Source organism: Dermacentor variabilis, chromosome 5, assembly GCF_050947875.1.
Source record: "Dermacentor variabilis isolate Ectoservices chromosome 5, ASM5094787v1, whole genome shotgun sequence".
In the NCBI taxonomy this organism is placed as follows: Eukaryota; Metazoa; Arthropoda; class Arachnida; order Ixodida; family Ixodidae; genus Dermacentor; species Dermacentor variabilis.
This window is the reverse complement of record NC_134572.1, coordinates 76,335,543-76,360,072: the sequence shown is the minus strand read 5'-3', so window position 1 is coordinate 76,360,072 and position 24,530 is coordinate 76,335,543. Positions and strand designations below refer to the sequence as shown.

Below are 24,530 nucleotides of genomic sequence, written 5' to 3'. Positions count from 1 at the left end.
ATATATATATATACTTCGCCCCTTGATGAGGCAGCACGTGTGTCAAGCGAGCTCCTGAACCACACATTGCAATGTGGTGTGCGCGGTTTAAATCATGAACCCTGGGGTCGCAAAGAGGTGCGACATAATGCTAACGCGTTTCTCTCACATTTACCGCTAAATCGCCACTGAACTGTTAGAGTGCAGCTGTTCGGCGTAACTGAGCGAACGAGCACGGCGAAAGATGAAAGCGAACGCGGAGCGCAGCGGGAGCCGGAAGAAGAGGGTGCGAGTGGGAAAGTGGAGGAGGAGACTGCAGTGAAAGTATGGGACGGAAAGTGGTGGAGGAGACTATGGGGAAAGGGTGAAGAGGAAGACAGACTGCCGCACGAGACTATACGAGAGAGAGCCATAGTGTTTGTAATGTGCTTGTATGCGCGACGCGAATTGTGAAGCATTTATTGGAAGCCACGCGATTAAACGAGAACCTTCGACGAGTCATGTATAAAAGCCGACGCGCTTGACCCGCAGATCGCGTTTTCGACGATCGCCGACTCCGCTCGCCCCTATCGTTGTGCTCGAGTGTTACTTGTTTGCTGTACGCAAGTACGCCCGGTAAGGAGTTCAACTTCGAACTGACAGTTTCGACACTGTGTCGTCCTTCCCTGTCATTACCACGTGGAAGTATAATCACAATACAGAATTGTGTCAGCCAGTTCTTTCTGAATAATGAGCGACGCAACCGCCGGAACTTGTTCGTCTGCCGTAGCTGCTAAACGAGCTACCCGAGCAGATGTTCAGCGACGCCGAGGTGAGAATCCAGAGGTGCGCGCCGCCGAAGCCCAAGCTATAAGCGCCGTCGCCGACAATAGAGTTGTCTGTAACGGTACGTATATACACGTCTCTCAAATTCTTTGCCTGAATATATCGCGACCTGAAAACCCGTGTATAGAGCTGCGCTCAAATTTCACATTAGGGAATACCGTAATCGTTGGTTGTTTTTTTTTTTTCCAGCCGACTTGATGGGCGTTGATGAACATGCCGAAACGCACAGACGAGAGGACAAGACATACGCAGCCTACAGGGCTGCAAGCACACGGTCGGTATACACTTTCAGCTCCGTGGCAGCTTTCCGCGCGCAGCGTATTTCCAGCGCTATGCGGCATCATTTGCTCGAACTGCTCATTCGCGCTCTTTGCGCTGCCTCTTCGCGACAAGAATGGAGCGGGCCGGGCACCACGAGCACTAATGTGGTTCAATTCTTTTAGAAACAATTCGACTGTCGGTGCCACTGACACGTTCCTACAAAACAAAGCAGTAGCGCTACTACTGCTGCTGTCGGCAAAGTTTTGGCGAAAGAAACCGGCCCGGCTTCAAGGGTGCGCCACCGTAGAGCACGAGAACCGGGCACCCGCACCAGCCACGCGAACCGCGCGCGCTCTGCGGCGATTCCGAAGCCTCGCACCGAAAAAATCTGCGGTTGCGACGGGCGACATTGGCTTTCCACCCCTTCAAAATTTTTGCCGGTGCGCGGGGCCCCCTTCCTGAAAGCGAACGCCATGTTCAGGAGGAAGAAGGAGTCCAGCGAAGCCCAGAAGGCCAAGGACGCGTGAGTCGTGACGCCATTTGATGCTTATTCAGAGCGCATTGGATGCTCGATGACGGTCGTGTTGAACCGCTATAGTAAATGTTGAACGACCGATAGTTTGGCTAGCCTGGTGCCACAGCTGTGCGGGACAAGGCGATCATTAGTGCACCTGAGCTAGCCAGTCGCCGTTGCATCGCTGTCGTGCAATGCTCGCGAATCCCTCTAAGAGCCAGCTTCGTGCTCGTGTGCGTTACTATTATTGCCATGATCTGTGCAGCTCTTCTCATGGTTACGAATTCGGAGAATTATGTCATGGTTCAGATGGAGAACCACAGACTTAGTTCGAAAAGCTAAAGGTCAGCTCATTACTTCATACGCTCAGGTATTGGTCTTAAGACTAACGCATAGTGCAAGTACAGGCTGGTATAAAGGCTGCTTTAACACATATAACACAATGTTCTGTTATTTTCGTGCACATTCGAAATGCCAGTACAGCGGCGTTTGCTAACTTACATCGCTTGTTGTCCGTCGACGCCTTGGTGAGTTATTATGGTAAACCTATCAATTTAGCCTTAGCCGTGGCGTTGTTTTGCTTTTAGCATGAATCGCACCAGCGTTGGGACGGTGCGGAAACTACAAAAATATTGCAAGTAGGTTCATAACCGCAGTGACGGAATTTGTCATTCGGCACATATTTACCGACGGAAGCTCCGGTCACATTGCTTTTCATAAGCTATTTCTATTTACCGCTACGCACACTGTGCTTTGAAAATAATGAACCCGAAAAAATGTGGATTGTTTATGTATTCTACATATGACGTGGTTATGTACTCGTATGATGTGTTTTGATTATGTATATTGCATCATGGTAATTATGGCATCGGGTCACAGTGCTGAATGTCGAGGAAAAAGCAAGGACCCGCAAGAAACCGATGTGCCGATGTAGATCCCTTAATATGAACGCTTTATAGCATACGTGCCTTCGCACATATTTGCTGCACAGCGTGCATTTACTGCCAGTGTAGCGATAACGCGTTCAAGACTGCCGTTCTCGCCATGTCTCGTCTGCGTAGGATCTTGTTCTTTAACGAATGAGCGCTTGGACTCAAATTTCCCGCGCTGCTTTGTTGCTGCATGCATGATGGAGCCCGTGACTTTGTCGGGAACGTTTCAGACGTGAAAAGAAGAAGCTGGCGCTGTTCCTCACTCCAAATCCTCCGACCCCGCCCCTCAAGAAGCGAACAACGAGGTAAGCAACCTTTTGTCCTAATCGTGCGTAAGCACGCTTGAAGTTTACGCACCGGTACTTCTGGTATACTAGTCCGGCATGATGCAAGGATTCATTTCCATGTATGTTATATTCTTTATCATCCAACAACCACCGGCCCAGCGATAATGCAGGTGTCGAGCACCGCTCGCACCATTTACGTGTCAACATAGACAACGCGGATTTCTATGACAGTATCGTTAGTGCTTTTAGTTTACATCGTGTAGTGGGGCTGCCGTGGCCTATATTTAATTCTACCACGTCCCGGCTAGTACCAGAATGCCACAACCGTAACCACCGAGCCTCGGCGGTGGGTTTAATGCAACAGTGGCGACTTCGCTGTGAGCAAGCTGGGTGATTCAACTCACTTGACCCTGTAATGCCCAAACCCAGTTTGACATCGAGGAGAATTATAACAACTTGCTCAACTTTCATTTCCGGCCGACGAGAGTTACATAAAAAAGCTATGAAATGCCATGGTAGTTAAACCTAAGTAATACGGGCTTACTTAGCGACCACAACTGATAACTAGCTCCAGCGTATCAAATACGCCTGCTGTGTGCTAAGATAAATTAGAATATCGATATTTCAGTTTTAGCGTATATATATATATATATATATATATATGACACGTGGGGATGTCAGGGTTAGCGAAATGAACGGCGTCATTGTGAGCGTTTTCGAAAGAAATTGGGTTTAAGATGACAAAGGCCATGCTCAAGAGAGCACCATTAAGGCGATCTCTAAGGCCATAGAGCTTCATACAATTGCTAGGGGGAACTATGGCGCTAGTGTCTACGGGAGCTGCATGCATGCGAGCAGTTCAGTCAGCATGGTAATGATGGGTAGTACGTGGATTCGCCTAAACTTCGTCCTTATGGCTTTAAATGGCTTCTTGACTTTTCAAAGCGATCATCTTTAAGAAAGTGCTGCGTTATAAACAATCAAATAGACATTAATAAAATTGCCCGACTGTGGGTTTCGAACACCGAACGTCTAAGCACAGAAGCCCGATATTGAAACCATTAGGTCACGGACGCATCAACAATTGCAACCGCTGCGTTTAGCAGCGATTATGCGTACTTGCAGTCTAGTTACCTTGCGCATTAAAATAAGTATAAATTGCCTGAAGTTTAGGCCAATTTAAGACCTGATAAAGCTTAATAAACGAAGCCATGCACAAGAACTTCTGAAACACCAAGCACGAAAATCGGGAATATCCATATACTACCCCTCATTCCCATGGTGTCTGAACTATCGCAGTGCCATAGTTCCCTTCAGTAATTGTAGGAAACTCTTTTTAAGGCCTGTGTAGTACAACGATTCTCCTCTGTCGGTCCTCGTGTTTTCGTATCCGCCTCCTACAAGCTACCGAACCCACCGATAGCAGTAGCGCAAAGGCGAGTAATAGCAGATGACAAAGCTCTAAATATACCAAGCAGGGGGGGGGGGGGGGGTTAATCGGTACGTTATCACGGACATGTTTAAATTAGTTTTCCCATTTTGAAAGGACAGCCTGTGCTCCCGCCGGGTCTAATTGCACCTTTAGCCTGTGTGGCACTGCACGCAATTGCACATCGTCCCATTACAGGGTCTCTGCATGTTTCAACCTTTGTCCTTCACATTGCTAGGTCTTATTCCCTAAACTGTTGCTTTTTTTTCTTTGATTTTACGATATACGGGTTCATTTTGCACGGCGCTAACATGGCGACTCGGTCTATAACGAAATGAGATCGTTGTCGCTACGCGTTCCTTACACATGCGATTAAGAGCGCTTTCTTGCTGTTATGCCGCCAAGTATGCTTTGCGTTTGGAACTCACCAACGGACGCATCGGCAAGTAGCGCGATCAGGCTTTGTGCGCCGGCGGAACATGTAAATGCGATAATCGCGCACTAGCAGCTATAGAGATCTAGAAGGAGCCGCCTACATTGATGTTCGTCGAGGGCTTATTTCGCAGCGCCGTTGCCGATCACGTTGCGGGATTTAACGGGCCGTTAATTCGCAAATGGGAATACCGGTTCTCTCCGAATAAATTCTTGCATTTACTGCCGGGACTCGTGAGCCGAAGAAAAAAATGCGAAGGGGCCGGATTAATTGCATTCGAATGGAGGTCGATCACTTCCTTTCAGTGAATAAAGGCAGGGTGGGCTGGTAGGTGTTGCTCGTGTTAAACATTAGGTGGCTCTCTCTGTTACAGGACAGGTGTCGTTACGAGAGAGAATCGTATATCAGGTTTTGCGGGCCTCAGTAGCCTGCGCTTTGTTTATCCATTCTGTTCCGCGATGAAACACGGCCGTTTTCCAATCATCACTCGTCATCTCTTATGATGACCTTTCCGAGCTCATTAGTTGCTTTCCCTTCATAAAACTGCGACTTTAGATCCACGTTCCCGCTGTTCTTGATTCCACATATACACGCGCAAGAAAAGAAGAAAGCAATCAAGTCTATATTTGATGTGCACGGTTTTAGTGGCTACGAGAAGCAGGTATTGTTGAAGTGCCGACTCAATTGTTAAATGTAAATTTGGGGTAATAATAGCGCCTCAAGTGCTTTTCTTTTTCGGTCCTGGCATCTGAACCCCACTCTGATATTCATAACGGGATCTTGCCGAGTTCTTATGGCAGCATATTACTAGAAGGAGAATGATAACAGGCATATATGTACATAGATATTTAAGAAACAAAATACACGCACGCAAAACCGCCATATGTACTCTTGCTGTCAGCGGAGTTATCGTTCAACAACTTCGATTCCCCCCCCCCCCCCCCTGGAAGTACATTAGCATGTCATGCACTATGGATCCTCTCGTTTCCATCGATCCTGTCATGCGATATTCTGAGACACGGCGCATTCTAGATGGAGGGATGGCTGGCAAGGAAAAATGCACACGGGTATGGTGAATCAATGAGCGCTCTCCTTTTACCCTGCGCGAGCTCAGTACAGCTCACTACACAGTGACGTTCCGCGAATCATGGTTGTAAGAGCTGAAAGGTACTGCTCTCTCATCAGATAAATTGCTGGTGTATTTTCGAGACCAGCCAAGATCGGATCTAGTTCTACATGGCGACATCCTTTCCTGCGAATTGGGACTTCTTTTGTTGTACAAGTTCACTATTTCAACTGACCGTTCATATTACTGCAGGGAAGATGATTCGACTTTCTTGTTGATCTGCTTGTAAGCGCTAGTTGCACGCGATGCGTTGCGAAGTACACGATATTTTATAAAAGAGTACATCGTCTATACCTCTAACATTTCCGCAATCTTCCTCATTTTGTGATGATGTCACTGAGGGCCTTTGAAAGCTTACCTCGGTTCTTCTTTCTTCAGGCAACCTCTGAAACAAGGCAATGCGGTTCTTCCTCGTGGAATTCAGTAAGCAAACACGACAAAGCTTTTGTTCTTTATATATACAAACAAAAAAGAAAAATGCAGCTTAAGTTTACCTTTCCACGCAAATGCTATCCTGTAATGAACACAGCATTCACGTCAGTTTATCTAATTAGTGACTACTCTTCACAAATCTAATTAGTGAATACTCTTCACAAAACGGCTGCCAGGAATATGTTGGTCACTAGGAACTGGTCTCCCATATTCAAAGTGGCGGTGTGCGTGCGTGCGTGCGTGCGTGCGTGCGTGTGTGTGTGTGTGTGCGCGCGTGCGCGCGTGCGTGCGTGCGTGCGTGCGTGCGTGCGCGCGCGCGCGCGCGTGCGTGCGTGCGTTACAATCATGGATCCAGAGCCTCCAAGAGGTGCGATGTAAGGCTACCACATTTCTCACGCCTTTACCGCTAACTCAACATATTTTTTCTAATCGTTCTCACCCTCCCCCTTTTTCTTACTTTCTCAATTCCTACAGGGACGAATTCGCCAAAGATTCAGAGTCTTCGTCTGAAACGTAGGTCTTCTATCGTTGTGACCCCTCCTTATTCTTTTCTTATTTTGCCGTCGAGAGCCGTAAAAGATTCTCAGTGTTCATTTTTGTCTTTCTCTTTGAAGCTCATCTGCCAGCAGCGATACCAGCACAAGGTGAACAGATTTTTCAAATGCCTTTTTTAGGGGAGGTGAAATTGTATAATCTGCCAGTTGGAAGAAGTTTGAGAGGCTCAATACTTGTATTCGCAAATAAATGGAGATGGCACAGCGCGTAGTGCAGTTCAGGGCCTCGGCAGAGGATTAGACCCGTGGAATTACACCTTTGAATGATAAGCTTTGGCAGAAAACACTCAGCCACTTACTATTCAACCTGCCTTTCAACAAAGTTTATGCAGTTGTGTTTGTCTTCATTTCACTAATAAAAGCACAACACTTCAGCATATGGTTGCCCCTCAACCTTTAATAGAATGTTTCACAATAGGGACCTCAAAGTATTTGGCCTCTGTGATGTTTGCGCTCGCCGTTGCTATAATGTATATGAAACTGCGGTTTTCCAACATAGAATTTTTTTTACAATGATTCGTGGTCTTGGGCTTGCAGCGCCTAGGCTGCCGAAAAGCTAGTATAAAAAAATGAAAAGTACGTACATTGAACTAAATGATGAGCGTGGGAACGTTTCTTCGTTATCGATTCTAAGTAACAACGTGTATGAATATATATAAAAATATGTATGTTGTGAGTGAGTCTGGGCGTTAATTTTCCGACCTGTGTTTGTCACCGCGTGTCCTTGTTGTCACTAGCATTCCGCTTCGAAGCCTACAGCACGTGTTGGTTACGAAAGTTACACGCGTTGCTCAGAACTCGAGTCGTATTTGGTGTGAGGTTGGAAGCGATGGGTGCCGCAATGTACTTTTAACGCAGTCTTCAGGCATGCTATGAGCAAGAAAAAGAATTCTTGCTTCTTAGCCTCGTTGTTATGTTGTTGTCTTTTTTGTTTCTACAGCGGTTCCAGTTCTGACAAAAGGTGAGAGATGCGGCATTTCATTTCTTGAGTCTCAACAAATAAATAAACAATTAATTAATTAAGAAACTGCTCAGTGCACTATTCCACGCTATACAGTGAACCTGAACTGTGTTTGGCTCAGGAACACAGAGTGCCTAGTGCACCTACCGATGCTTACAGTTGTGCCCAATCACTGAGATTAGTCAAGGATTTTCCTGGTAAATGTCAGGCCAGTAATCTGATATTTCGATATTGTGTGTCCACTGCAGTCTTCGCCATCTGTAGGATTGTAATTATTTCCAGCAACGTGAGTGCTTCTTTAAGTCGGCATACGGGGATCACATTAAACTGATTGAAAAGGTGCCCTCGCGAAAGTTGGCGCTGGTTTCTTGGCACCGTCAATCCCGACATGATCGCTCGCGAGAGCAAATTTCAGGCAGCACTGCTTGATTTTCTTGCTTCCACACTGGATACACCAGGACCAGCAGTAGCAGCCTGGCGTGGCATCCGCACCGTCAGGTTGTTAGCTTCTGTATTTCTTGAGTTTTTAAAATAAAATCTGTGTGTAACATTTGTGCGCTCTCAGTTTGCGAGGAGCGCAAGAGATTGGGCGGGAAACACCGCGATAGGGCTGCCTCGATGTCCTCCTCGCCCGCCGCTCTGCCGGGCAAAGAGGACATTGAGGCAACCATATATCATGGTGAGAACACAGAAGAATGGCAGCCATTCGCATCAACGTGGCGTACACGCCTAACGCGTACATTGTGAAACGATTACTTCGCCACTCTTGTATAAATTGCTCCATCCTCCATCTTATTTACATAAAAAAAAGTTCGCTCTTCAGTATCTGCGTATTTGTAAGTTCCGTGCGTATGTACTGCGTCCGCCGTACCAATCAATTGCCGGTGTTTGAATAGGAAAATTTTCAAAGCGATTCGAATACGAATATTCGAGAAAAACGGCCCCCGAATATTCAATATTGGGCGTGTGGTCAACTGAGGAACTTGTAAATGAAAAACAACTGCTTTTATTTATCTAGAGGACCGCGGCAATGACAGCATTGAACAAAAAAACAAGTGCGGGGGGGGGGGGGGGGGGAGTTGAGCACGTCATGTGATGCACTTCGAGTGTTGAGTTCGTTGAAGAAGAGAGGTGTCGTGCAGCTCCGCCCATTGTTTCAAAGGGATGAAAACATTACGCGAATGGTCTAATAAAAAACTGATTTGTCTAACTTAGACAATTCGCATATAGGCTGCCGGAACGTGGGGCACTCATAACGAATAACTCTCATTTTTTTCTTTCTCTTTTGAGACTCCAATAATTGTTATCCCTCACGCTTATTGGAAAGAAAAGAACATTCGACAATTTTGAATAGTGTATTCTCGAATCTAATTTGGATCGAAACGCAGAGACTTCGATTCATATTTAATTCATAAATTTATTGATTGTTCTCTCTCCTTTGAGGCTCGAAAAATTGTTTCTATCACCTTACATATTCGAAAGAAACAAAAATTCAGAAACTGTCCAGGGTGTCTTCCTGACAGCTTTTAACATTGAAATGCCCTATCATGCTACCAATTTTCTACTTGCTCCAGTCCGCAGCATTATTGTAATAAAACCGACAATTTCGAATAGTGAATTCATGAATCGAATCTGAATCAAACAGCAAGACTATTTGATTTCACGTTCAAAATTTCGAATATTCGCACGGCCCTGCAAATGGCATACAACGGCGCTGACGTAGTTCACGTTTCGGTAGTTTCTGTGCAATGTTAATGCAGACAAGTTAGGCTAGTTCGGGCATTTTTCGAAAGCTGGGGCAAAATTAGACGAAGCAAAAGACGACGGACGGGATAAAAGATTGGCATTAACTGTTCACTCAGTGCAAACTACATATATACTTTCAAACCATACACTTCGGTGACTTGTGCAGTTCACAGTGGCGCAGCTAGGTCGTCTGGTACCCGGGGCCCATAGGCCTTCTGTCACCCCCCTCCCCTGGGTGTAGCCGGCGGGATAGGCGTCTTCAGACGTATATGGCACCCCCCCTCCCCCCACTGGCCCCTTGCACCCGGGGCCCACGGCCCCCCGGCCCCCCCTGTTGCTACGCCACTGGCAGTTCATAATAAAGTTTGTCGTCTTTCATTGCGCTTAACTTTGCCTCGGCTTTGTTTTTCTTTCTTTTTTTTGGTGCAGAATGTGAGCGTTGAAGTTTAAGCACCCTGTGTAAATGTGTATGAAGGCTGCGTGCTTGTGTGCTGTCCGCGATTGCTAGCGCACGCGTGAGAGCTTGTCTTCATGAGAACTCCCCGGCTGTGACCTAGCGAAGAAGCTCCAGCCCCGTCGCTAACCCCGGACTCCAGCCCCGAAGCCCGCGCACAGGCGCCGCCGCCCAAGTCCAGTCTCAAGTCCCTCGAAAAGTGAGCGCAATTTTGATTTCCGGGAATTTAGCGGACACCAATTTTGACCAGCACGCGGAGCGGAAGACCACGCACTGCTGAACTAACTGAATTTTTGTGACGATAATAGTGTATATGCGAGAACTAATGAAAACACGCGCACGCACACACACGCTCGCGCACTAATATATATATATATATATATATATATATATATATTTAGAAAATTTCGGGAAAGATATACGATGTTTATCAGCCAGCTCAGCTGATAACCATCGCAATTTAGACGCATTGCGGCATAGTACGTTTTCTTCCACTCCATTCTTTCTTTTTTTTGGGGGGGGGGGGGCGAGGGGTATGGGCAGCAATTAGCGGTTTGTCGTTTTACTTCGCATTTGCAAGGGTTAAAACATGTCAACGAACGTAATAGGTATAAAAAAACGAAAAAGAAAAGTAGAAAAGGAACTCGCTCCTGTCAACTCTTACGCGCCGGGAAAACCACGCATTCAACCTTGAATGTAACGCTGCAGCTCGTAAAGCGCACGCCATATTGGTTGAGCTGTACTAGAGCATGTGAATGGACAAATGGACTACAGCACGCTAATGGGACAAGGAAAACTAAGTGCATAAAGCGCGCTCTGAGTATCGCCTGCAACTTAGCTGCGACATTGCCTCTGATATCGCCGGCGTAGCTCGTTGCTGAATGCCATAGATATCGGAGGCTCATACGAATAGACTTAAGAACCACACTGCGCTCTTTAAAGATGTCGCCGCGATTCTATACGTCAGATGGCAGAGAAGAAAGGCACTCAAGTCCCGCCTCGGTGTCGCCACGGTAATTTTTGTCGCGCATAAACTTGGAGAGATCAGGAACGAGGCACGCCACGAGGACACAAATGTGAGAATAGAGCGGAGAGGGAAAACAAGGAATGGCAGGGAGGTTAATTATAAATGAACCTTTGGTTGGCTGCCCGGCGTGGAAGAAAGCGGATGAGGGATTGAAAGAAAGAAGGAAAAGGCATAATGGAGTTCACGCCCACAGTAGGAGGCACAGGGTGTTGCCTTCAGCGTCTTCTCATGCCCGTTCAAGAATACCTTAAACACGTGTAGCCGGCTCAATTGATGAAGAGGGAGGCCCCATGCACCCAGGGTCACTGCCTCTGTAAAGGGTTGGCCCCCCTCTCGAGTGAACGCGTAGATAAAGACTGTCGTTGAACATCGAAGCGGCGGGTGCAGTAGCAGAGAAGATGCACGGTCTCTTCAGCTTTCAGCGGTCGCATGTGGGCCTAGGTGGTCCGGAACATCTCGCGATTGTTTTGCCAGTAGAACGCATTATGCGTTTCGCGGCGCTTCCTATAGTTGAATGATTTTGCATTTGTTGCTGAAACCATTGCAGTAATCTTTGGTTGTGAGTAATAAACTATAACCTTGGTCATTCGTTGCACGAGCTAAGACGTCACAGTTAGCGGCTTCGGGAATTCGAGGGTGACATCGCCGCTCGTCTTTCATTTCTCTGCTGTATTCTGGCACGTAATGCAGTGAAGCCCCGACATACTTGCAAATTCAGAAGTCTGTAGCCGATACCCTGCATGCATGTTCTACTTCATAACAATACCACGCTACTGCGAAAACTACTGCTGGCTTCAGTAAATCGGGAGCTCGAAACCGACTTACGTGTGTTCGTATGTGTCCCCGCATGTGTCCCTGCGTTAAAGCATCGTCTACTCATTCACGAGTAGCAGAGAGCACGCCGTGCAATATGCTCTGGTGTAACAAGCTCTTGTATATAGGACAAGGTTATTTCAATTTGGATGAGACTATTATTTCCGGTTCTGGAGACCGTAGTGTGACAAGTCGCCTGAATAGTACGCGCTATAATTACGATTTTGTGACCAATCGTTTAGGTATTCCAAAGCTTCTCCTAAAACGCTGCGCCTGCTGAGAAATAACAGCTCTTCGAAGTGTTAAATGATACCGGCTAATTGTAAACTTCAAAGAAATCTTCATTTTTTTTCCGTGACACAGTCCGGAGGTGTTGCACGTACTCTCGAATCCAGGCCAGCAGGAGTCAGCTTCAAACAAGATAGTGAAGAAATCAAATCTAAAAGAAAGCATGAAGTAAGTACGGCAACTTTAAGGTGCTTAACATATTGCTTTCTTCGCTCAAGTACATTCTTCACGTTTGTTGGCACTTGACCTTCACATCTTGTGCCATAGACCGATTGGCGAAGCTGATGAACGCGCCTTGATTCGACCGTATGCACACATTCATAAATATATACACGATGTTGCATGATTTATAGCATTGTAAATATACTTCCCTGCTCAGTGCAGTGTATTAGCATATTATAGATATTTAGAAGTGCTCTGAAGCAATATAAAGGATACAAGAAAATTACGACGATATTGAGAGGGCTCCATATTTCCTAGTAACTGTGTTCCTTGAGGGCAATGTCGCAGAAGTAAGTCAATGCTGGTGTCGGCGCAATTCGTGTTCATTTTCAAGTTATTTTTGCAACAAAAGGCTACAATGCTATGTTAATGACACCACCGTTGCACTGTTACATTATGCAATCGCTCTTCTGCACTTGACATTTGCTTCGCGAATAATTGATGGCCGCACAGGAGCATGCACTGTCCTAACAACATGCGCGTGAAGGGATACAAAGGGCACAGGAGTCAGGCTTAGCTCTCAGAATGATGCTTCAGGGGGGAGTGTAACACACATTTATACAGCAGACTTGATAAGAACAAAAAAGAGAGGATGGGTTGCGACACCATTTTGACATTGCGGCACATGTTCATTGTGACGTAATTGATTTTAAATAATAATAATAATATTTGGGGTTTTACGTGCCAAAACCACTTTCTGGTTATGAGGCACGCCGTAGTGGAGGACTCCGGAAATTTTGACCACCTGGGGTTCTTTAACGTGCACCTAAATCTAAGCACACGGGTGTTTTCGCATTAGCAACGTCTTTGTGTGACTATCTGTTTTGTTACCGAGAATGGATTGCATTCCATTTGATTGTAAGCAAGCTCAACGTTGCAACTTTTTTTTTTTTTTGCAGTTTTGTTGCTGCATAAGAGACGGTTCATGCAGTACGAAAACATACTATGGAATTCGCGATTTCACCCTATGCCGTCGGTGCCACGGTTCGTGCACGGAATTGGGACTGTAAAGTTTTCTCTGAAATTCACCTTCACCTAAATTATTTTGCCCTCATCTTCTCCTCAATCAGCCCCCTTCCTCCAAAGGAAAACAAATATATAATACTGAAAGAATACGAATCCAATTGATTTGCTGTTTCTGTTAAGGGTATTTTAAGGTTAAGGTTTATTTAAGCCTGTAGTATATACCGTAGCGCGGATATAGAAAGTGCCGTGTTTCCTTCTTGTTTCAACATTATCATTTTTTTAAATATTTAACGAAAAAGAGTTTCAGCGCTATCATGTAGCAAGCGCAATGGCTATGCTTTTCAGGTGTCAATTCCTCAGAGAGAGTATTATTTGGAAAATGCATTTTTGTGTGTCATTGTTCATTATGATTTCATTACGCCCAGACTTGGAAAGTGTCCGATATGGGCGCATCTGCAAGCATGCTGGCGCTACTGCCATACGGATGCAGGAGTGCGCAGAAACTTTCTTATCCTGAAGGGCAAACTCTAGATACTGACGGCAACGAGCAGCTTCATATTGCAGCATCTGCTTGAATTGCAGAAAAAACAATTTATTTTTCTTAGACACTGATAGCACTAATGTTGGAACATTAACCCAAACGTTGAAGTCCGCACACTAAAAGGCTTGCTTGTATAAAAACGTATTTGCCCTAAATGTTTGCAGGGTAAGTTCCCGCCATAGAAGTTTCGCTTGCTTAAACGTAGTTTTTACACTGTAATTCGTAGAATACAGTAAAGTCAGTTTTCTGTTTTTTGTTGGCCTTTGACCTCTATTGAGCGTTAAATAAAGAAAACTGAATGTCTATAGCGCCAAATATGTGTACCGATTGTATCTTATCATACTTTACGGCTGATAGCTTTAGGATCATTTTCGTTGTCTGCTACACGGATTTACAGGGCAAGTATGAACACTAATATCTATCTCGGAGTTATTATTATGTTTGGGCCTTGTGAAGAATTCTGAAAGAGATTTCAGTGGCGCTACTTAATTGCTATTGATTATTGAGTCGTCTCCATATGTGAGTAAGAATATTAGCAAAATGGGTCGCTGATCGAAGTAAACAGTAGGCATGTTGGCGTTTTTAATCAGCGCAGATCCCTTGCACAGGGTAGGTCGCTACAAGATACTCTTGTATAAGCTGTTGGGTGCGTGCGCTGACCGTATAGTCCTTGTAGCTGACGTAGTCCTCCTTTCTTCTTTTTTGCTTTGATTGGTGATCTAGTAGCCCGGGTTGGAAACCAATTTGTGTTCCGTGTAACCCTCGAAAGAACAAGCAACAGCGTCATGCTAGAGTTTACGGACCTGAAAGATATAAATGACAATTAGCGAGAGAGCTGTTGTGAACACGGTCCTGAGCTCTGTGCTTTGTGCTGCCGATGGTTTCGCTTACGTCAGGAGGAATGAAACAGTCAAGAAGACTCACCTAAGATTTTATCTCGGAAGCTTGCGAGCCGGGCGCTTTTTGTGTACTTGGGAAGTGCGCTCATACTTCACGTAGACTTACCTTTTTCTCTCTCTCTCTCTCATAGGAAAAAAACAAAGCGGCCGCCTTGTCAGGTCCACGGCGTTCAGTAAGTGCTCCGAATTTGATGAACAACAATTACTGTTCTTCGAGTCGTTAAACTGAACCATTTAATCCCCGTTTACCACTTGAGGCTTATGCTCAAGCCTATTAACAACACGAATATATTTGATAAGAAACATACAGTTGTTAGGCGGATCAGCGTAAAGGAAGACAAGTGCCTCCCTCACTCCCTCCCTCTAACGCAGCATTCTTGACGCACGTGGGACGTGTTGGCTACGACAAAAAACTGTGGAAGTGGTGGTGAATATTTGCACTGCAAGATAACGTTACACATAAGAAAACAGACCACCTGGAAAATGCTTTTTGTCGACATTTTCCTCAAGTTAGCTCATGTTTTCTTAGTAACCTTTAGCAGCACAAATATCGATAACTATAATGTGCCAACTAACCTGTAAAATACATTTAGTGTTTTTTTATTTCTTCTTCTGATCACGAAACTACTAAGGAAGACAAAGCGATTTTTTAGAGCCAAGCTGCCTGCAACCTTACTGCATCTATCAGCCACGATGACACATGACCATGGCTTTGTTTTCATTTTGTTCTTATTTTTATTTTTACCGAGGAAGGATACTCATTGGATTTTGCGCCATACAGACCAAAATTATGCCAACAGATTCATAATTTACAAACACATTACGGGCCCCCTGTAATATTCGAGAGGTGTTCATAAAGTTCGTATTGACGGTATACCATTAATTTGAAACAGGCGCACACAATATGCATCAAAAAGAGCGCACGCCTGTCTAGTTATCGCGCAATATAAACACTTCGTTAAATGTACCACACCGGAACACGCCTGGGAAATTAAACAAACATTGGCAGCGTTCATCGGGAAAATATGTTGGCACACGAGCAGTGATTCCGCTCTTTGCATTTGGAGGGACCCATTGCGAAGGAGATTCACGCCGAGCTGGTGGCTCTGTACGGTGGCAATGTTCCAGCTTATTACAGTGTTGTGAAATCGCGCAGGCGTTTCAGTGCGGTCAAACAAGTGGGAAACCGTCACTCGGTGGTGAACTACAATGTTATGCGTAAATAGAGGCTCAAGTACTTGCTGATCGGCGGATAATTGTTGAACAAACGTCGCAGCAGGTTAACACGCTAATGCGGGCTCCAATTAAACCCCCACCTGAGTCTCTTCGCGTAATCTCAGTTCCTGCGTGGCAATAATACCAACTTTATGAATACTCCTCGTGTATACAGTCTTGCTTGTTGTGTTACGATCGTGGTTGCAATTAGTCTAGTATACAAATTAACTGCCTCCAAATGAACTTCTCTTCCATAGAGGTTCAGTACAGTTTTCGAGATGCTGGTTTTAAGGTGGGCGATGCAAGTGGCCATGCCAAAGTAGCCTGTAATGGCCTGCTTTGGTATACAGTCGAAGCGCGCGAGTCTCAGGAAGTATCCATACTCTTGCACCTTATAACGCCTACAGCCATAGCACCACCATAAGGCCTCCAGCGACAGTTGCGGTACATAAGCTAATTGTGTCTATTTTCAATACGACACTGCATGAGGTACACATTTTCTTTCCTATGGTATTGTGAAAGGAGAAACATGTAGCATTCGTAAGCGAACACTCGGGAATAAATAAAAGACCTTGCATGTCAGGTATGCCGGGCCAGACACATGAGAAATCTTGAATCTGAATTTCTTGCAGCCGAGAAAAACTCGTTCAACCGACCGGCGAAGTCAGTGTCAAAGTGTTGTGAAGTATTAAGATCCATTTGGAGCGAATCAGTAGTCATTGAACTTCTATCTATCTGCTTCTTCGAATTTCTAAATTCTCAGCGCACTAGCGCCTTCTGTGCTCGAACTAATGAAAGAAACTATCCTCCTTTCCAGGCGACGGTCCTCGCGCCAGCGAAAGTAAGCATGTTTGGCATCCTTCACTGCTTCACCAGTATCACATATTGGGTACTATATGGGCGTACAAGTGGCCGACGGAGTACACCAGGAGCAAAATGTTCATTTCATTGTCTTTTGATGGCTAGGGGTCGACCGGGTAGTCATGGTGCACACCATCAATGCATCCAGCGCTGCAGAAGAAAATATTCAATGGCGATTTAGCAGTAAATGCGAAAGAAATGCGTGAGCATTACGTAGCACCTCTTTGGAGGACCCGGATCCGTGATTTAAACCACGTCCTCCGTCACGCATTGTGCAACGGACGGTATTCCGGAGCAGACCATCGTCAGTGGATATATATATATATATATATATATATATATATATATATATATATATATATATATATATATACTGCAAAGACGAATTCGAAACGCGTACTCGTCTAACTGCGGGTTTGGAGTTTGATGTGGTAATTATGTGGCCTCACTGAAGGGAGCTGCAGTCAGCGTCAACTGTCCTAACCTTTAATCAGTCCGGTGTAAAGGACACAGGCAACACCATAAATGTGTCTCTATAGACAATAGCGAAGCGAATGCGGCGTACCTAATCCGGGCTGCATGGAAGAGCAAAATGTGAGAAAATTTGGAGGACGCTTAACCTTTGCCTTTAATAGTGGAATGCGATAGCATTCAAGGATCCCTGACTGCTTCTCACGCTTCCCGGGAACTGCAGCATATGTAACCGTAATGTTTACCGGAGAACGCTCGCTGCGAACGCTATGCACGAAGGCTGGCTTTCTGGCAGAAATGCATCGTCTTGCGTGGGCCGCGATGCAGCGGAGGCGAGCGCCGTCTGGAAGTGTTTCAAGAAAGCGGGCGCGCCGCTACGTTGACTCCGAGATATTCACGCGCCGGCGTGCGCAAATTGCGGTCGCCGTAGGCGGTTTCTGAATTGTAGAAAAGCTGGAAAAGGGGTTTGAGTTCTTGCGTAACAGAATTATGTTTTCTCATATATTCAAATTACAACCCAACAGCTATAGCATTTTTATAAGTTGTGTGCAAGGCGTACTTTACGATTTTTCTACGTATATTAGCTTGAGAAATACAATTAGTTCAGGAAGTTTCTTGCGCCACGTTTAGGGCCTGGGTATCCATGGGGGGGGTTGGAAAATTGATTTTTCCGAAAGGGCGTCCGACGCCGACGCCGAATTTTCTGAGACGCGCTGTCGCGTTAAAATGCTGATTGGTGTCACAAATGGAGGATTGAGTGGCTTTCGGCATCACGGCACGATTGCGATTACCACTACTGGCTATGCCGGAATCACTGCTCAGTGACTTTAGTGTTGGCCGAGCATGGTGTCTAGGTGCCATGGTATTGCCGGAGAGAACGATGCGGACACGAACAAAAACGTACAGTCATGAACAATTGAATTTTTACAACAAATGTATTTATAGGCGTTTGTTCGGCTGTGGTTTTGTTCGTGTCGTTATTTCTTGCACCGGCTATACCACTCCATCGATGGATATTGTTTGGAAATTCGCTTCAAGGATATACGAATATCCCCGGGATCTGCTGCGCCCGTGGGATATCCGTAGGATATCTCTGGTAAGGTATCGCAGACTAGAGCTTCGGCAAATGGCGGCCTTCAAGGCGGGACACGGTTATCGAGACGCGGTTGAGTAATTTAGCAGTTCGTGCCGGCACCTAGTCACAACCTCCGACATCAGTCACAACGGCAGGAAGTCACGATAAGCTTGCTTGGCATTATTTTTCTACTTACGTGATGACGTAATATTCGAGTGCCGAATGAATTGAGACTTCATTTTTCGATCACTGGGGCGACAGCTACGTATTAAAAGGGGCCTTTACGCACCATTTTCGCGTTCGAATTATGTATTGCGTGTTAAGCGGTATGTGTCCCGCATCAAGCTGGCAAAATGTTAGCGGATTCGGTGCAGTAGATATTTGTGTTTGACTTTTTTTTTAAGTATATCACTATTCAAGACAAGTCTGCAGCAGCACTAACTGGTTAGGGAGTGACTCACACCACTGTAGCTGGTGGTGTGGGTAACACCTCGCAGTAACAAAGCCAATCGGGGAGGCCAAGCTGATTTGTACTGCAAGCTGGCGCAGAAATTGATTGCTGACGGGTGAGTTCAGATAAGGACAGACCCAGGAGAGTCCCGCCAAATTTCAGTTTTCAGCGAAATTTTTTATGAGGTGGGAAAATGTCTGCGTAGAAAGGAATCAACGTTCGTTTTGCGAAACTTCTTAGCATGGATTTCTTGGAACAAAAATATTTTTTTCACAAAAGGTGGAAAAGTGCGTTTTAGCGATCTGCGGAATATACAAATTCGAGGGCCTGTCACCCTAAAATTAATCCATTGCCCCCCCCCCCGCCTAAATTGTTTCGGTAAGGTTGCACCACTACTATTGGCCCACGGGAAGTTAATTTTATGCCACGAATTTATGCCACAAATATGCTCCCCCGGCTATAGTCTTCAACATATCTTGCTGTGCGCGCCCTCGCGTGCTTGCTACCTGAACGCACCGTAGTAGCTGTACGGATAATAGGAGCCCTGAAAATTCAAGCTCAACTCATTTCATGGCTAAAAAGAGGGCAATAAAGACACAATCTCAGTCACTCTTCTTTACTATACAACAAAAAGAACGAGTTCAGAATTCAATATGAGCATGATTTTTATTTTATTGTTAGAACGAGGCACATTGTTGGGATGACTATACATGGGTCTAAAATATGCTCAATTTTCTCACTTAATATAATGCGACGTGTTCATGCAGTACTAGACTTACCTGTTATGGGTGGGTATAAAATTGTTGTAAAAATCGGCGACAATCATTTTTAAACGTCTCTAAACTGTTTCAATTTTCGCGACTATTGTAATTTTGGCCTTTTGGGGATTTTATAACGAAATAAATACGCGGTGTAGTTGCATAGTTCTTTCTTACAGATTGCTAGAAAGAGTTTAATATTTGTAAGAAGTATATATTTCAGCTTCATCACTTTAGCTAAAATGGCCCAAGGAAGCCCATTATTCCGGGGTTAGTCAGACAGTTGCTCAAAATTTAAATTCGGGAATGTTTTCTCGAAAAATATACTGTGGGTGACAGTAGTGGTGTAAACTTACCGAAAGTACGCTCTTTTCCACCTTTAGTGAAACTAAAGAAAACTTCCAAGAAATCCGTGCTAAGTTTCGCAAAAAGAGGGTTCATCCCTTTCTACACACACATTTTTCCCCCTCATATAAAAACTTAGCTGAAAACTAACCTTAGTCCCCCCTTAGTCGCCGGACCTTATCTTAACACACCCGGGCCCGCCATGGTTACTTAGTGGCTTTGGTGTTGAGCTGCTAAGCACGATGTTGCGAGATCAGATACCGGGCACGGCGGCCGCATTTCGATGGTGGCGAAATGCAAAATAAAGCAACCATGTACTTAGATTTAGGTACACGTTAAAGAACCCCACGCGGTCAAAATTTATCTGGAGTCCCTCACCACTAAGGCGGTCCTCATAATGAGATCGTGGTTTTGGCACGTTAAACTCCATACTTTAATTCTAATACACAAAGCCAAAGTCGTCATGCGTTTCTTTCTCTTGTTTTTTTTTTTTTCATCTGTGCCTCAGCAGTCAGCGCGACATAGTTTATGCAGGCGTCCTCTACTTCGTGCTGCTTTTATCGCGCGAGTGAACAAACTGTGGGCGCAGTTTAACAGCGACATCCTAGTTGCGTCGTTGGGTGCCACAGCCCCCTGTGCGAGACGCCCCACGGGGTTTCTGACTGTTTCGACGCAGTCGACACTGCGCGTAGCCCCACATTTTCTCACGTCACACAACGCATGCCAAAATGGCGGTCACTGTCGGTGGAAGGAGCTTCAGAGCAGCTATTTTAAATAGGAATTTACAGTTAAGATGTGCGCTGAGAGCTAAGGTTTGTGTGTATATAGCAATATTGAGCCCTTTACTCTCAGTTACAGAAATAAAATAAGAATGGTTTGAAGACCGTGTCATGGCCCCTGAAAAATAAAAAGTGAGACAATGTATTCAATGTCAGTATTCAACTTATCCTTCCTTCTATTACGACGATAAATATGTCACTCTGAATGCGTTTTGTGTAACGCAACTAGTAGATGGACGCACAGAAGAACAGGGCGCGCACACACACTGCGACCATGCACACCAGTTGCGCTTCACTTAACGCCCTCGCGATGACGTACCAGCGAGCCCAGATCACAAGCCTAACGTCATTGCTTTGTTTTGCTCTCGTAGGCACAACGAAAAAGCCGATAAGTCGTCCTCTGACAGCGATGAAGAATGCAATTTGGCCACGTGAGTACGTCATCACGACGTCATTATATAGATTTCGACACAGTGTAGGGCCAAGTCAGTCGAAGCAGAATTCTGTCCCTATCGAATTCCGTGTGGATTATGGTGTTCGAGAAGCACGTGATGTCGGAGCGCTTGTTCACACTTCATCAAAAATAAATTAAAAATAAAGGGAATCCCAAATATCGGCTCACTCCCTACACTGAAAGCGTCTTCTCGTGTCAAGTTTAACTGTTACTGTATGATGGAGTCAGTGTTAGCGAGAAGGTAATTTTAGATTCCCTTGGAGAGGCTTGTGTCGTGTAGTGCATATAAAGAATCGCAGTTTCTCCCAAAACGTGAAGCATCGGCCGCGATAGCAAATTATTATACAGTCAAACGAAGCAAGGATACTAGTTTTCTCGGCCGTATAATCTCTTAAAAATTCGCTTACTAAAAACTAACAAGCATGGTGTCACGCGCGCACAGGCAAGCATAAACACAAACATAAGCACATCTCACTCGATGATCGCAGACACTAGCGGTCGAAACGCTGGCGTGAGGAAGATCGATCGCAACATCGAGCGAATTGACCTTCGTGCTGCTTCTCGCTCCAGCGCAAACTAAGCTGCGAGAACACAGCGCACACGAAGCAGTCAGCCATCGGAAAACCTACACTCTTTGCTCACCGCAGATCGTTTTGAAACAGGGCCCGTACGGCCGCGTTCAGTCACACCATATACACCATACGAACTTTCCTCCCTTGCGCGCGCGAGATTCTTAGCCACCATCCTCGGCTAACCTTCGCACGCTTTCGCTCGCACGTGCAGCATACAGCGCGCGGTCCCGATGTTATCGCACTTGAACTTTATTGTGAACGTCACAGTGACGCCGACGGTGATGACGAAGGCGGAAATGAGCCTGTGTGTCCATATAATTGATACCGCAATAACATTCTGTCATTATTATTAGGCAGAGAGGCGATTATTACTATTATGATGTCACATCACTTTTGGTGACAAACCAGAACATGTCGTAAGGCACCGCAGCACGCGACGCCTTCCAGTGCATTACGATAGGATATACCCTCTGAAGGTCATCCTGTGTTCGCACAGGTTAATCTTCGTTTACGTTGGGAGGGGGTCAATTTATTGCGAACATCAAGTCGCACTCATTCTTGCAGCCAGCTGGCGCAGCGAGCACACTTTGCCAATGCTAACGTTCTAAGAAGGAAAGAGAGAGTGAGAAAGAAAAGGGATGAGACACGAATCGTTAATGGCGCGTTGGTAATGAAAATATAGACAGATAGATAGATAGATAGATAGATAGATAGATAGATAGATAGATAGATAGATAGATAGATAGATAGATAGATAGATAGATAGATAGATAGATAGATAGATAGATAGATAGATAGATAGATAGATAGATAGATAGATAGATGTCGCGCATGATTATCGGTCACGATTATTGCGCACTTAGCTTATCAAGATGTCTACGAATATACTTTTTGCTTGGAACAATTAACGGTTGAGGTTATGCTGCTGTTGGGTTGTCATATAGAGGGTGGCCTCCAATATCGGGCGATGCGCCGTGTTCTGCGCGCACCTTCTGATCTCGGAGGCCACGTATATGTTAAGGCCACCATCTTCCACTCTGCCTTTACCACGCAGCTCCGCTCTTCATTTTGCACGCAAGAACTGCTAGTCTTTTGTTTCCCTTATTATAAAATCATTAATAGTGACTAATCATCCGTCGTGTCGAAGTACGTCACCGCTTATCTAACAATATGTCTAGGAATAAAGTCCGGTGTGAAACATTTTAACAATCAAGATAACGCCCGTAATGCACTCTTCTACGCTAGGATGCATAGCCACACATATGAATAGTGGCAATGTCATTACTCTAAAAGCATATGACTCAACAAAATATCAAAATATGGATGCAGTTAGAAAAAAGCTCGGCGTGTAGGTTTTCTTTCGTAATTAAGAACTGTTTACGTCTTCCTTACGTCAAATATTTTTTTCGTATTCGTCCTTATACAGGTAGTAATAAAAATTGCCATATAGTTAGCTCGCATATATTTGTGAATACAGACTACACGTTCTGTGTTTCTTTCTTTCTTTCTTTTCTTTTTTTCTCGCAACAGGCCTTTCATCTGGACCATGGAAATGCTGCAGAAACTCATGCAATACTGCGCGGCGGAGCCTCGCTGATACGTCAGGGACCGTCTGTTCCCGCCGTGCTAATTGGACGAATAAATGGTGCAGGCAGTATCCGTGCATAGTGTTGAATTTTACAGCATACACGCCGTCTAACTCAACGAACTTCAGGACGGGCCCATGAAAAGGAAAAAACATCGTGGCTGTACACATCTTGAACCGTCCTATACTTACATATAGTAATATATGCCGCCAATTTAAGTCGTGGCGTACCTGAAATAATCATCGGCCAATGCTCCGCGTTGGATTGGAAAAACTTTTATTAAAGTTTTTCCAATCCAACGCGGAGTCCTGCAGTCCAAGTCCTGCAGTCCAAGTCCTGCAGGACGCACGTCAGCGCGCAGTGGGCGGCTCCGCGTTCTCATAAATCGATTACGAAATGATGTAACGTATAAGAGAGGTGGTTGCCTCGGTGCACCAACATTACTGAGTCAGCCACTTACGCCACAGCCAGCCCTTTCGAGCGTAATCCTACATTTAGCAAGGCACATATACCTTGCGTCACACCAGTTGAGTAAATTACGTGTTTTTGTTGCGGCCCACTCCATCCGCCTTTCAAAAGAGCCAAGTGGTGCGCCTAGTTCACGAAACTGATATATGCTGTCCGCGTTGGTAATCTTGCGAGAAAGAAAGATGTTATTGCATGGGGATGCTGGTGTTTGTTGTCATGAAATACTGGTGTCTGAATACCTCTGACTGGCCTTCGCTCTATGAGCAGCGAAACTGATGCATTTGAGCTGCGGTTTAACTACTTTACTCGAAACTGGAGGACAAAGTACGCGTGTCCACGAAGTTACCAGGAAGGGAGTCGCCGTCTGGTAGGTATATTGTCGCATTAATAAATGTTCAGCTTTGCCCACTGTGCTCAGCATAGGGGCAGTGATAGTGTTACGGCGTGGTGTGAGCACGTTAGCAACGGCGTGCGAGTCTGCTGGTATCCGCATAGCAGGAGGTCGCGGGATCGAAGCCGGTCCACGGCGGCCGCATTTCGATAGGGACGAAATGAGAAAGCACTCGTGTGCTTAAATTTATGGGCACGTTACAGAATCCCAGGAGGTCCAAAATATTACGGGAGTCCGCCGCTACGGCGTGCCTCAAAATCGGATTGTGGTTTTGGCACGTAAAACCTTAATCTTTTTTTCTCGGAATCCACCGCGGGATGTCAATTGCCATCAAGCATGGCACTAACCCACTGCGGGAGGATGTGTATGGAGGAAGTTCCTCCATGGGGATAGGCAATCACACTTTTACTCGAAA

General features: G+C 45.4%; 1 protein-coding gene across 5 annotated transcripts; it reads left to right on the top strand.

Annotated features, from left to right (window-relative positions):
• Nucleotides 1-1,394: 1,394 nt before the first annotated feature.
• Nucleotides 1,395-23,320, top strand: LOC142581900 (uncharacterized). 5 transcript variants are annotated; one of them, XM_075691343.1, is made up of 12 exons: nucleotides 1,395-1,588; nucleotides 2,742-2,816; nucleotides 6,165-6,209; nucleotides 6,693-6,731; nucleotides 6,833-6,862; nucleotides 7,713-7,733; nucleotides 10,037-10,132; nucleotides 12,137-12,229; nucleotides 14,821-14,862; nucleotides 16,722-16,745; nucleotides 21,016-21,075; nucleotides 23,201-23,320. In XM_075691343.1, exons 1-12 carry the CDS (start codon nucleotides 1,539-1,541, stop codon nucleotides 23,265-23,267), a joined length of 642 nt encoding a protein of 213 aa, XP_075547458.1. In that variant the 5' UTR covers nucleotides 1,395-1,538; the 3' UTR covers nucleotides 23,268-23,320. The 5 variants fall into 5 exon arrangements, with proteins under 5 accessions (XP_075547458.1, XP_075547461.1, XP_075547462.1 ...); XM_075691346.1 differs by having other exon boundaries at nucleotides 10,042-10,132; nucleotides 23,201-23,288; XM_075691347.1 differs by having other exon boundaries at nucleotides 10,042-10,132; nucleotides 21,016-21,079; nucleotides 23,201-23,273.
• Nucleotides 23,321-24,530: the final 1,210 nt, after the last annotated feature.

Coding starts and splice junctions, on each gene's coding strand:
- LOC142581900 (XM_075691343.1), top strand. CDS start 1,539: ATGTTCAGGAGGAAGAAGGAGTCCAGCGAAGCCCAGAAGGCCAAGGAC. Junction 6,210..6,692: donor GTTCTTCCTCGTGGAATTCA/GTAAGCAAACAC, acceptor CAATTCCTACAG/GGACGAATTCGCCAAAGATT. Junction 6,732..6,832: donor TCAGAGTCTTCGTCTGAAAC/GTAGGTCTTCTA, acceptor TTCTCTTTGAAG/CTCATCTGCCAGCAGCGATA.